A 13,207-nucleotide genomic window follows, 5' to 3' on the forward strand; every position below is an offset into this window, starting at 1 on the left:
GGAGGAAGGAGTCCAGGGCCGCCCCCCGCGCTGCAGGGGGCCTGCGCACACACCCAGAGGTCCCCCTGTCTCCGCCCCTACTCTCCTGCTACCCGCCCAGGCCTTTCTCTGTATCCGGGCCAACACTGTACAGATATTAACTGTAAAACAGAAAAAAAATAAGCAGTGTCCACGTGGCCTGAATGTTTGGACAGTGAGAATACTCTAAGAATTTCTGCAAATTCTTATCTGCATAACTAGCTCCAGGGACCCAGAATCCACAAAATTAGACCTTTTAGGAAAAACCATGGCTCTGCTGAGTTGACTCGAAAAGCAGGAATAGGTTTCTGTCTAGAAGCAAAGGCACCAAAGCAGAAGTAGGAATACCCAAGCCCTAAACATGGACCTTTGAACCCAACAACAAACACCTTCACCTCCAACCCACCCCCGTTTTCTTAGGCTTCCTGCCCAAAGCAAGAGAGTTTGACAATATCAGGAAAGGAGGTGCGTGCTGAAATGGGTGAAGAACGAGGGAAATAATGCAACCAACTGACTCATTTCTATGCTTGTTTATTTCAGCCATCCCCTACCTCGGCCAAGGACAGTAAGGGTGCCAGGTGACTCGGCCTCGGTCTCCTAAGCCACCTCCGTGAGCCCGACAACTGCCGTACCGTGCGCGCCCGTCCCGACTCTGCCACCAGGCAGCGCCTCACCGCCACCCAGGCAGCCGCGGGCCCGCCCAGCTCGCTAACTACGCTTCTGTTTCTTTCACTTCTACCCACCATCACCCCTTAAGTGAAAGGAAGCCGCCGTCTTTCTTGTCCTCCTTTGGCTCACTTTCACTATGATTCTGCCTCTTTACCCTGCCGCACGACCTCTAGGAAATCTTCCTTCGGTGCGGCCAGGCCCTAATGCGCTCCTCTCGTCTCCCTGGACCTGGCCAACACTGTGTTAGATGATGCATTCAAGAAAAGAGGAAGTGAACTAAATCGGTCTAGGTCCCTAGGACCTGGAGCCACCCCTTAGCTGTGCTTTCAGGGAATGGAGGGGAGGAGATTATACCCACAACTTGCAGCAACGGGGAGAGGGGACCTGGGATCATTCATTCTCTTAAAACACTCGGCACTTAACTTGGCAGCATTAATCAACAGCCTCCTCAAATGTGTATGACTGTGAGTATTATCTGTCTCTTCCTCCCTGCACTCCGCACCTGGCTACAAGCTCAGCGAGGGCGGGAACCATGCCGTCACGATCGTAATTTCCCCGCGCGCTACGAACCCCTGGCACGAGGTCGAACTCAGCTACCGCAGCCCCGCAGATGCAGAGGGATTTAACCGATGCCGCAGCGAAGCTCTGGGGTGAGGGAACGCTGCCCACGCCCTGGACAAGCTAACGGCAAGAATCCGCATTTCTTGAGCTGCTACCATTGATCAGGCACCGTCCTAAAACTTTTACAGGTATTCTCGTTTAATTCTCGCCACAAACCTATGAAGTAGGTACTAGATAATTCCCACTTTGTGGATGAAGCACTTGAGGCACAGAGAGAGGTTAGATTGCAAGCCGTGTGACAGGGGGGACAGATCACAGGGGGACAGCAAGGAGAGCAACTTGAACCATTTGATGTCTATCTGCTCCCCGATGCGGCGTCCAAAGTGCTACGCAGCCTGTTTCCGAAGCGACCACAGGGCCCGTGGGGTCCACAGCTGCTTCAGCTTATGATGCCGCGGGCCCCGAGAAGCCCGTCATTAGAAAAGGCGGAGTGTAACTCACCTGCCACCGCTCTTCCGGAAGCAGCTTCACGACCACCAGATCCCCATTCAAGGCTCTATTACGAGCAACAACCCCGTCAATGAAAATGTCTCGATCGCCATCCTAGGATGGAGAAAGAAAGAAAACAGTCAGCTTACCAAGGCTTGGAACCGAGAATTACTTCCTTGGTTTAAAAACTGTAGACTCTACAATCCATTCACTAACCAAACAGAAACACCAGTACATAGCCACACGCGGACCTAGAGGGAGCTCGGTCTCTTTGGAATTAAAAGAAATGAGGATGAACACATCAGAGCTGGTTAACAGAATGCTTAAAAGAAAAAAAAATCACCAAATCAGATCTGCTACAAACAAACAAAAACACGTAAAGTAAAAAACTAGGATTGCATGCTTCCATAATGGAAATGAGAAAGGAGTAGATTATTCTTATACGTTCTCTTTTTTTTGTTTTAAATAATAAAGCATGATTATATATTTTCTACACTAACTAAATTTTTTTAAATAAGGATAAGGGTAAAATATTGAAAATTTGCAAGAAAACCAACTGAGCAGGAGCAGCAACCAGCCCTGGAACGCGGGTTCTCTACGAGGAAACCAGCAAAACCCTACTCCCCGGCCCCCGCCCCCAGGACAGCGGCAGAGAGCGAGCACTGTGGTCGTCTTTATGGAGACCCACGTGGAAGGCAAAGAAGTAAAGAGCAGGGATGTGAAATGAGATTCCCAAAGCATTCTCACATTCCGCCTCCTCTCCGACTTAGAAGCAGGATGAATTCCCAACTGTCAACAACACAACAAGGCACTGACCCTTCATCCTTAATCACACGCTTACAAACAACCCCCTTTAAGCAGTGTAGAGCCAGTGAAATCCTCAGGTATTGATTGCTAAATTTAAATTAATGCCAGAATTTTCCCATTAAGACAAATTACTTTACAAAAACACTTAAATGGAAAAGACAACTAAGGAAAATAAGGTTTCATGACAAAATTAAGTATTTTCAAAACATTTCATCAACAAACATGCAAATATGTACTCTTATCCTTTTCTGTCCTTCCAAAAGTTTATACTATATGCTCTTTTCAGAGGATACAAGAGAAGTAAAATGTTAATTTTTCTTAAAGGACGTAAAAATAGTAAACAGGCTTGGAAACGCAAAATGTTCTACTACACATATGACGTAGAATAGATTTAATACTCAAACTGCAGATGATTACTATGCCAGTTTAGTTAAAGTTAAAATTAGCACTCCAAATCACCCACCTCCCCCCACCCTACTCGCCACCCGCCCCCGCCTTGGGATTTCAGACACTCAGCAATTTTTATACTTTCCACTTACAAACCATTAGAGATCTTTCAGAACAGTCTTTCTGTTCAAGGTCCAATCTAGCCACAGACTGGCAGCTGCGGCCTGCACACTTTGCCAAACCTGACCCACCCAAGTCCCTAAGGAACAGCTACCGTGCTAGCCGCAAAATGGAATGACTACAGCTGACCTCGAGACAAGCTCCTCAGAGACACAAGGAAGAGGCAACCAGCAAGCGGTGAGCAACTGAAGTGCGGCACCACACTGCCAACCACTGCCCTCTGTGATGTGTGAAGCGGCGGAAGCTCTCCGACTGCCTAAGAATGACAAGCGCTGTCTGTATGGAGGCCGTCCTCCCCACTCCCGTGTGTCAAAACACATGCGACGAGACGTCCCTTTCGGCAGCAGCTACACCACCCTTAGACAGACAGCTCAGAGATTTAAGACGATGAGATGCTGGTACTGTGATGTTTCTATCCCTCCCCCCAAAAAAACAAGAAAAGCAGGGCTGAGCTGAACCTCAGACAACACACAAGTTGATAGACAGGCATCATTACTCAGCTCTTAATTTGATTCCATCAGAAGCCTGTATCTACAGCAAAATCTCTTATTTTAAAAATATTAAACTTGGGAACACTTCAATATTAAAAGTATGAGTCAGCCTCTCAACCAGGGGTCCCCAACCCTCAAGCAACCTGATCAGTGGCTTGTTAGGAAATGGGGTGCACAGCAGGAGGTGAGCGGCAGGTGAGCTGCAGGCCAGTGAGCAAAGCTTCATTTGTATTCGCAGCCGCTCCCCGGCGCCGGCATCACCACCTCAGCTCCACCTCAGATCATCAGGCGTTAGATTCTCATAGGAGCACCGGTCTCTGGCACCGAAAAAGGTTGGGGACCACTGCTCTTAACTACCTTTTAAAGCCAAATGCTTCAGCCCTTTATTTGAATGCCAGAAGACTTGCTTTACCCATCAGAAAGAGTGGGGGCAGGGGGAGGGATAATGAACGACTCTAGAGGAAATAAACAGGGATCTGGGGGTACTCTCACCAAATACATAGTTAGATATGGAGGTGGGAGGATGACCCAGGTGTGCCATAATGGTCAGAGCATCTTCCATCAATGGAATAGCTCCTTTTGGACCTGAAGTAAATTCCGCAGACGTACAAAGAGTGCCTCCCATGACAAGATGCATGAAAAAGTTACAGAACTCCTTGCACCAACTTAATTCAGAATGGAAACTAGGCTTTTTGTAAAAAGCCAGGTTTTTATATTGGGTCCATTTCTCCTCTTTATCTTATCTCCCAAATAGGAAAAAACGTGTCTCAATAATGTCAAATTATTTTGGTTTGCTTGAAAGTCACATGGTTTTATCCTAACTCTTTACCTTACTTTTATTGAGAACCCCAGGAGAGTAGACTGGCAGGTACACATAAAAGTGACTTCTCCCATGTATGTTGGATTTGTCGTAAGAAAATGAAAATCAACTTTCTATTAGTATAAACTATAATAAATCTAAGTCAATTTCCCCCAAAACAAAGTACTTTTTTATACCTGACGATCAATTCACTATTCCTAGCCTACCGATTTAAGTAGATATTTTAACATAGCAAATGACACTGTATAAGTTCACAACCTTTTTTGGAGTCAGTAAGAATAAACTTACATAATTTCAACAAACCTGTCTATCTCCGTCTCTCCAAAACCTTTAAAATTTTAAAGTTGTGAGGAATATTAGACAATATGTAATCCACCCCCTCGTTTCACAAATAAGGAGACTTTTCTAGCTTTCACTGTCAGAGCAGAGGCGACATCTTCTTTCCTCTCAATTCTCATCTTTATTCTCTTGCTAACGCAGGGGATGGCAGCATGCAGGCCTGGGTTCTGACATCCTCTCCCCTGGCTACCTGTGAGCATTTCTGCAGTACCTACAGGTTCGCTACTGACACAGACAACCCATGTGTACTCAGAAATCCAGACCAGCGGTGAGATTTACCTACATGTAACTTACTGCCTCTGCTCTCTCCCTCTTCAATGGCTTTCTGTAATGCTTCCCAAACCTAAAACTAACAAGACCAAAAAAATAAAATAAAATAAAAAACCTAGAATGCAGGATTATTCCCGTGTCCACAACCAGAGAATCCACAATCATTCACAAACAGGCCTCGACAGAGCTTTTACTGGCTGCTCTCAATCAGAGATGACGCATTTAGCAGTTTGCCTCCCTCTGTGACGATATGACTACTCCATCGGTGGCCAGATAGGAGTATAAAAGAGGCGAACAACTAAACCAATCCTGATATCACAACTGTCTAAAAATTTCTAAATAGGACATGCCAGGAACACAAGTTCAAGCAGAACAATTTGACCTTTTGAAACATCAATGACTCCTGCCACTTAACCTCCTTTAACAAGCCAGATTAAACAGTGGTGACACAAACTGCAAATTTAAGTCGCATAAATTTCAATTGTAGGAACCTAACTAGGCCCCACACTTTAACGGACCTCGGCTCTGGCCCTCCTCCAGCCACACCCCCTGCCATCATGTAAGGAGTTCTCGGGGCCTAAGGGCTGTGTATCCCCATTTATACTCAGGCCCAAACTCACTTCCAGGGCAAAAACAGGCATCTTCCCCAAGTCTGCCTTCCCAAAGACAGACCACATCACAGGTGGCACCCCATGGACTTGACAGGTGGCTAAAGTGTGGGTATTTCCACAGAGCTTGAACATGCGAGATAAGATGCCCACATGGGTGCACGCAGGGGCCCTCGCTGAAGGGGGGTGGGCAGCAGACAGGGCACAGGAGCCAGAGCTGGGAAGGGGAAAGGGGCAGGCCAGGGCCGGACCCTCTCTATGCAGCCCCATTTCAGCACAGGGCTCCAAGGAGTCTGAGAATTCTACATTTGAACCCAAGTACATGGAGGTATGTTTGGCAAGGAATATATTTTATTTGTCATGAATATATTTTACTTAACAGTTTGCTAGTGTGATTTATAACTTCTCGATATTTAATGGAAGGTATGTGTGCCTCCGTTTGTACTTTTGACCTAGGCCCCACACTTGTCAGGAGCCGGCCTAACAGGGATCTAGCTTGGGGAAATTCAATACTGTGTACGCAGGGAAGAGAAAGCAAGCAGCAGAATTTTCCAGATGCTGTGCCGTTCCCCCATCACACCCGTCAATGAGAGCAAACCTCGGTGTGAGCAGGAGCCGAGAGACGGGAAACCTGCTGGGTGCCCAGGCGCCTCTCTGGCAGGCCGCACGCCCTGCTGCACTGGGTGTGAGTCTCACGTCTAAAAAACCAAGTTGCCCACATCAGGGGCCCGGAATATAACTGAACACCCTCGACTGGTCCACCAAGTATGAAACAGTCATTCTTGTTAATGTGGAGAGAACACTGAATATGCTGGACTTATTGAGAGGTGGTTGATCTGTCTCTAACACGGCATAGTTCTGAGAGATTTTCGTGCATAATTTTTATGATTACTGAATGTGCTTTTCATCTTATGGGCGAACTCTGGAACCTAACACCTATATAAATTGTGCTTCTACTGTATGACGGAACTGCTCCCGCGGCTAAGTTACTACCCCAGAGCTGACCCTCAATTCTACGGTCCCAGTACCAAGGTGAACACAGGTACCATGTTCTGGCACAGGAATGGAATATGACTCAGGGGAACAATGTGACTTGTCAGGAATACTTTTTATCTAATCCAATGGTAGGACTTGAACTTAAGATACAAATGTGACTCTTTGGCATCTAGAGAGCATGGGAAAAAATGACTCCACTGACCTTGAGAACAGGTCTGAAGGTTATCGTAACAAGAATAATACCCATGAAGTACATGACTCAATTTGTATTCTCACTGAACCTGTCATTTAACATAACGAAATATGTTAAGTGAAATGTTTGTATTCCGTTTCCTTGTCTACAAGCAAAAGTTCGTTCCTATGGTCTCTTCCACCTTGAAAATCTATAATTCTACGGCTACCCTATTTATGGCGTCCTGGAAAAGCTGGGTCAGGAATTTGAGAACATTGCTCTTGCAGCTTTGCACAACCTCACCTTATTCAGTGACTTGCCATTTACTACATGTCAGAGTGAACCTCCCTTGACGTGGGGAGAACCTGTTAAAATGAGTCATGAACATCAGGAAGGGTAGAAAGACGCAGGCGACAAAGAGCCTTGTTACCAAGTCCTATCGCTTGCAAAAAAGTAAAGTGAGAAACTCTGACCAAAAAAAAAAAAAAAGCATTACACATTATTTTTGGACAAATCTGCAGATTAGCTCATGCAATAGATCGAAAGTAGATAGCATATTTGTTTAGGAAAGATTAACTGAAATTGGTGGAAAACCCATAAATCCTTTTAAGCAATAAATCAAGGGCACTCAGTGACACGGACCGGTGGGTGTCCGCCTGGGTCCGGCTTCTCCCTGCAGCCCAGTAATGAGGGCCATCCCTTTCATCTGAAGTGTGATTTTAAGACTGGCGGAAAGGGTTGTTAACCGAAGGCAAATTTTGTTTATTTAAATGTGAAGCACATTTTTGCCTATCCTCAATTTTGTTTTACTACTCTGCTTTTTAGTTAGAATATATGATTTCAGTTTCAGAGCACATCTAAAAAATTAAATGTGACATTAAGTTTATTATAAAGTTACTAAACTTACCGGGGAAGGAATGAAGGCTTCATGAAACTTCTTAGGATTAATTCTCAATACGCCCTAAAAATAAAAAATGAAATCTATGAAAATTTAACTAGTATATACACTTACGATTTTTCCACGCTTAAGTTATTCTCCAATAAAAACGTGTTTCAATTAATTAAACAGTTCAATTTAGGAAACCAGTTAGATGAGAACTATGCATGAAATGCATGAACCATGATTTACACTGATACCTGTAACACAGTGTTCCACCAAAACCCGAAAGCTCACACTGGCACCTGGCTGTGAACAGGCAGAGGCGGGAAGCAACAGAGCCCCGAGTGCGAGAGTGGCAACGACTGGGATTTCGTGTGCCCCGACAGGCTGTCTTCAAATTTAACCTTTACTCTGAGAACAAGGTGATCAGGGGATTACACCTTGGTACATAATGGCCTTTCTAATCCTCTAAGACCTTCCCACTGTGCTTGTTTCTGTGACAACTTTCTAAGTGATGCGGGTCGATTTCCAACCTGGATACTTAGCCTCGAGGGGCTGGATGCATATTTTTCACTCTGGCCCCTCTGCAGAGCTGAATGTGTCAATAACTCAAAATGGTCCAGAACCGCTCTTAATGTAAATGGGAATTCTGGCTCCAACAGCCAGGCCACCCAGTCTGCCTTCAACTTCATGTTATTCCAGCACCAAATCAGGGTCTGCTTCTATTTATGCACGGGGCGCAGGTGGGGGCCGTCCTCAATACAGTTCAGTATTTTAGGCTCGTGCAGGAAGCCGTAACCCGCCCCGCTTCCGGCTGCATCTGAAGGCCACGGGAACACACGGATTGAGGCAATTATTTTCCTAACAGCCAGACTCAAAGAGTGTCTTGAGAAAGTGTTTTAAATAACATTTCCCCCCCCCCTAAAATGTTGAAAGACTCAAAGAGACATAATTAACAAAATAAGTGAGGGCATAAAATAAAGCAGAAAATAATTCTTTCTTTCACCAGTGCACCAAGTTTAAATGACAAATTTCCATGCAACGGTTTATATTACTGTTAACATCCCAAGTAACTACTACAAATGCTTGTTCAGTCCTTAATTCAATAGTTATCGACTGAATTCTACATTCAAGACCCTGTGACAGACAATGTGGGAGGCAGAATGATGAGCAAGCTCGGCTCTTGTTTATAAAGTAAAACGCGAATGCTGTAAGTGAGGGCAAGGCTAGTTTTCAGCTGGAGTGTCTGACCTGCTCCTTGATGGAGCGGCAACCTTGGCAGGTAATTCAGAAAGGAAAAACAGGTGAGAGACACTGTGTAAGCAAGAGTGATTAAGAGGGCAAATTCTCTTCTCCCAGCAGGCTGCAGCTCCACTTGGGGCTGGAAGCAAAGGCTGGCAAGCTCCCTGAGGCCAGCCCCTCTTCGTGAAACTGTCACAGCGATTTCCCTTGTTGTTGGACAGAAGCCTTGGTCAAGAAAAACACTGGCAATCTGACTGGCGCATACTTTTTAAGAACTGGACCTCAGGAACAGACGCCCCTTTGAGAGTGTAGATCACACTGAAAAAGAACAGAGACCCTTAGCAGACTGTCGCCCCCACAGCCTGAGGGAAGACACCGTCAGTAACGCATGTCAGGAAATGCTCTTTTAACTAAAAGGGGCTTCCAGCAGACGTTCTGTCTCACTCACCGAAGAAGGCCAGGCCTTCCGCTGCCATGTTTTTATGACCATCACATAATCTGCCCCAACCCCTCATCTCTCATCTTCCTCCTCACCCCTTTCCTAGGCCTGGAACTGGCCCAGCAAGGCTCCTACATGCTCCATCTCTGCTCTGACTGCTCCTGTGCCTCCCTGTCTTAACTGAAACCTGGCTGTCCCCTGATGTGATCACTTCCCGTGAAATACTCTCAGAGAAAACCTATTTTCTCTCTTCTAGTCCATGTATCTCAGAGACCAGAAGAAGAAGGTTTCCCCCCTGCGCCTATTGTAGCTTTAATACTTTTTTTCCTCCATTCTCTTTCAAAACCCCCAGACCCTCTGAAATTCATGCCATGAGCTCCTGCTACACCTCCTGGGTGCGGTCACCTTCGAAGCTTCTGATCTATCCTCCCTGATTCACTAACGCTTCGCCTAGCAGCTCTCTGGCTTCCTCTCCAGCCCCATCCCTACAAACACTCACTGGGACTTCACATCCACATGGCCGCCCAGGCGACCCGGCCAGTCACTCCAGCCACCTCTTCCTCCGCCCAACCCTAGCCTCTCTCTCCCACATTCACAGTCTGCACCTCGTCATCATTGCTAATTATCCCACCACCAAACAGAAAAAATGGAGTATCACTTTCCGCTCGCTGCCTTCCGGCTCACTCCGGCAAGTCTTCATCTTCACTTCGACCTCCGACCACGGATCCGACCACATCTTTACCACTCGTCGTCCTCCCACAGTGCTCACTCCCTTCCGTGGCCACGCGGTTGCCGAGGCCCAGCACCTCCTGCCCTGCCAACCCTGAGGCCTGGGTCCACTCTCGCTCTCATGTGCAACTAGCAAAACCTCACTCTCAGCTGACCCCGACTATCCGCGCTCTCCACGCCTGCACCCCAAGGAGCTGAATGTATCACTGCAGAAAAATACCACACAACCGGGCTGCTTCGCCTAATTTGGCAATCACAAACATGTTTTACTTGGCTTACAGGATGTTTGAGAATGCTGAAAACTGAGGAATTTCACACATAAATATGGATTTCCAGATTTTCTTGAAACATCAGTTAACCCCACATGGCAGCAACCACCTGAGTTGGATAACAGATGCTTCTCTTATAGCAAATAACACTGACGCCAGTAAGTGTCACACGCTGTTCGAAGAGCTTCATATCTACTCAACGAATTTAACCCTCAGAACGCTCTGCAAGGCAGGTGCTGTGATCCTCCTCCCGACAGACGAGAACCCTGAGGCCCCAGCAGGGCCCGCTCTCACACCAGTCGGGCCCACGCGGTCTGGTCGCCGGGTCCTTGCTCCACACAACTGCAGCCTGTCCCTCTGTTTGCCGCAGTCACCACCAGGGCCTCTTCGCTCGCGTGTGCCACCTGCTCCATCCCGCAAAGAACCGCACGCACTCCGACCTCAGCCTCCCACCCGGGTCAACGGCAGCGTCACCCGTCCGGCCGCTCGGCCCCGACGCTGAGGAGTCGCCCTTCACCCCTCCCTCCGCCTCGGCTTCGCGCTGCACGCAGCCGCGTGGCAGGCCAGTTCGGCTCCGCACCCGCCGCCGCCCTCCGTCGTCACTGCCAGCACCCTTGTTCCCGCCTCTTTTGTCGCCTGGTGTACTCGGATGGCCTTCTGCATGGTCTCCCTGCTTCCGCTCTAGTCTATTTGTCTTACAATTGCCAGAGAGATGTTTTTAAAGCATAAAATAGATCGTGTCTTTCCCCTGCTTAGTACCCCTCAGCGACTCCCCATCGCTCTTTAAATAAAAATCCAAATCTCCGGCAGAGCCCAGAGACCCTGCGTGACGTGGCAGCCGCCTAACCCTCCAGCTGACTCCCATACCGTGACTCCCTCTGCTCGCCACGTCCAGCAGGCCCCCTTCTCAGCCCCCCAGAACGCGAGCCGAGCCTTTTCTGCTTGCTGTTCCTCCACCAGCTGATCTCTCCGCCTATAACGTTCTTTTCCTGATTCTCCAAAAGGCTGGCTCCTTCCCACCCTTCAGATCCCGACGCGGGGACCACCTCCTCAGAGGCGGTCACAGCGCTCCTCACAAGCTATACTTTCCGCTTTATTTCTTTAGTTGTTTTTGCCTATCTCCCCCAGTGAATTGCCCCTCTGTTATATACTTGGTCCTTAATAGGCAGTCAGGAAATATTTGTTGAGCTGATTAACTTCTGCAGAGTGGAAGTTCTCCCATCCCCCGTAGCATTAATGTCATCTGTTCCTTCTAAATGACTGGGCAGTCCACTGTCCTGTCACCTCTGTTCTCTTTAATTCACACCCGAGTGTTCTCCAGCTGAGTTCACTCTTAACAAACGGTGAAGCTCACCCTGCCCTACCTTCCCGAACTAGTATGTCTTTCGAGGTTCAACAGCAACTTTACACCAAAATCCTATTCTAGCAGAAACTCTGACATGATGCCTAAGGCAGCTCTGCAAACTCGGCCTGAACCACCTTCGGACGAAGCATCATCTGGGATTGTGAAACCAGCCAATTCCACCATCCTTCTACCCATGTCACTTTGGTCATCACCACAAGCCTGAGACCCTTCCAACGCTGTCTATCCCTTCCTCTCAGTTCTCTCAACACTTCCTGTATCAATCTCCCGATATTATATCTCTAGAGAGAGAAAGGACATATGTTCTTTAATGTGAGAACTTCTTTACAAAAAAATTTCAAACTACATGTACACGGTCAGTTGAAACTCAAGAAAGAGATTCCTTTGGTCGCTATGGACTCCCCTTCCCCACATAGGGTAAAACACCAATAAAATGTCAAACTATTGGTCAAAGTATTAAAAACAAATGAGAATATTTTTCTATTCCTATTTTTAAAAACTCCTTAATATCTCTCAATAAAAGCTTCTCTGGACAGGGAGAAGGAAATGATGTCACAATATACTTGAGCCTAAATACGAAAGTTAATAAATGCTTGTAAGTCTATCTAATAAGTTTAATTTTCTCCAGCGGCATTCAAATATCTTTTTTGTCCAGCTTTTTACCTTACCCATCAAAGCCTGTGCACATAAAGTTTACATCAGAAAGCAGATGGACTCTGTTTCTCCGTCTATGAAAACCTTATTTACAGGGTTGGATATTTCACACAGCGACCTCATATCTGGAACCCATCCCTCTCCCCATCTGCAAAGAACTGCTCTCATCTGCGGAGGGAGGCTCTGGCTGCAGAGTCTCGTGATGTCACAGACCAGGAGGGATCACTTAAGAACTGGGAATGAGACTTGTTATATTGATCAGCTCTTTATTTTTATTTTAATATCAGCACAGGTTTGCTTCAAAAGCAAAAATTGATAGGAGGGAGCAAAAACTAATACCACAGCAGACTATCTATCTCCCTCACCCCATCTCTGCAAACGCCAGAACCGAAACTAAAGGCAATTTGTCTTCTAAGTTGTAACACCTGAGGTTTCCCTCACTGTTCATCAAAGACAGTACCTTGACCCTTTATTCAGTCAGTAAATATTTATTCAACATAAACTTATTAAGCATCAGTCAAATGACAGGCACTGGGCTAATTTGTGGGACTAAGATATGACCCTGCCCGCAAGGAAGTGAACAGCCTGTGTGAGGAAACATAAATGTCAGAAGATGGTAATAGGTTTAGAACAAACGGTAAACCAAGAAGTCAGCTCCAGGAAAGTGGCAATGGCCGATCCTCCTCGGAGAATTAAAGTCAGGCTTCTCAACGGGCGTGACATTTAGGTAGGGACTTAAAAGGTCAAGCATGATTACATTAAGACAGCAGGAGACAGCATTCCAAGCACCCGGAACAGCATGTACAGAGTCACAGAGAAATTTA

General features: G+C 46.7%; 1 protein-coding gene across 4 annotated transcripts in view; it reads right to left on the reverse strand.

The window, feature by feature from the left end:
- The window catches only part of DIS3L2 (DIS3 like 3'-5' exoribonuclease 2), a 261,768-nt gene that overhangs the window by 215,349 nt on the left and 33,212 nt on the right, over positions 1-13,207 (reverse strand). For all 4 annotated transcript variants that reach the window (XM_016134710.2, XM_016134709.2, XM_036237966.1 and 1 more), the window contains exons 4-5: positions 7,715-7,768; positions 1,750-1,851 (exon numbers count right to left, since the gene is read on the reverse strand). In XM_016134710.2, coding sequence (XP_015990196.1) covers positions 1,750-1,851; positions 7,715-7,768 — 156 coding nt within the window. The remainder of the gene's footprint in view (positions 1-1,749; positions 1,852-7,714; positions 7,769-13,207) is intronic.

The sequence above is a fragment of the Rousettus aegyptiacus genome, unplaced genomic scaffold, assembly GCF_014176215.1.
Source record: "Rousettus aegyptiacus isolate mRouAeg1 unplaced genomic scaffold, mRouAeg1.p scaffold_m13_p_2, whole genome shotgun sequence".
Taxonomy (NCBI): Eukaryota; Metazoa; Chordata; class Mammalia; order Chiroptera; family Pteropodidae; genus Rousettus; species Rousettus aegyptiacus.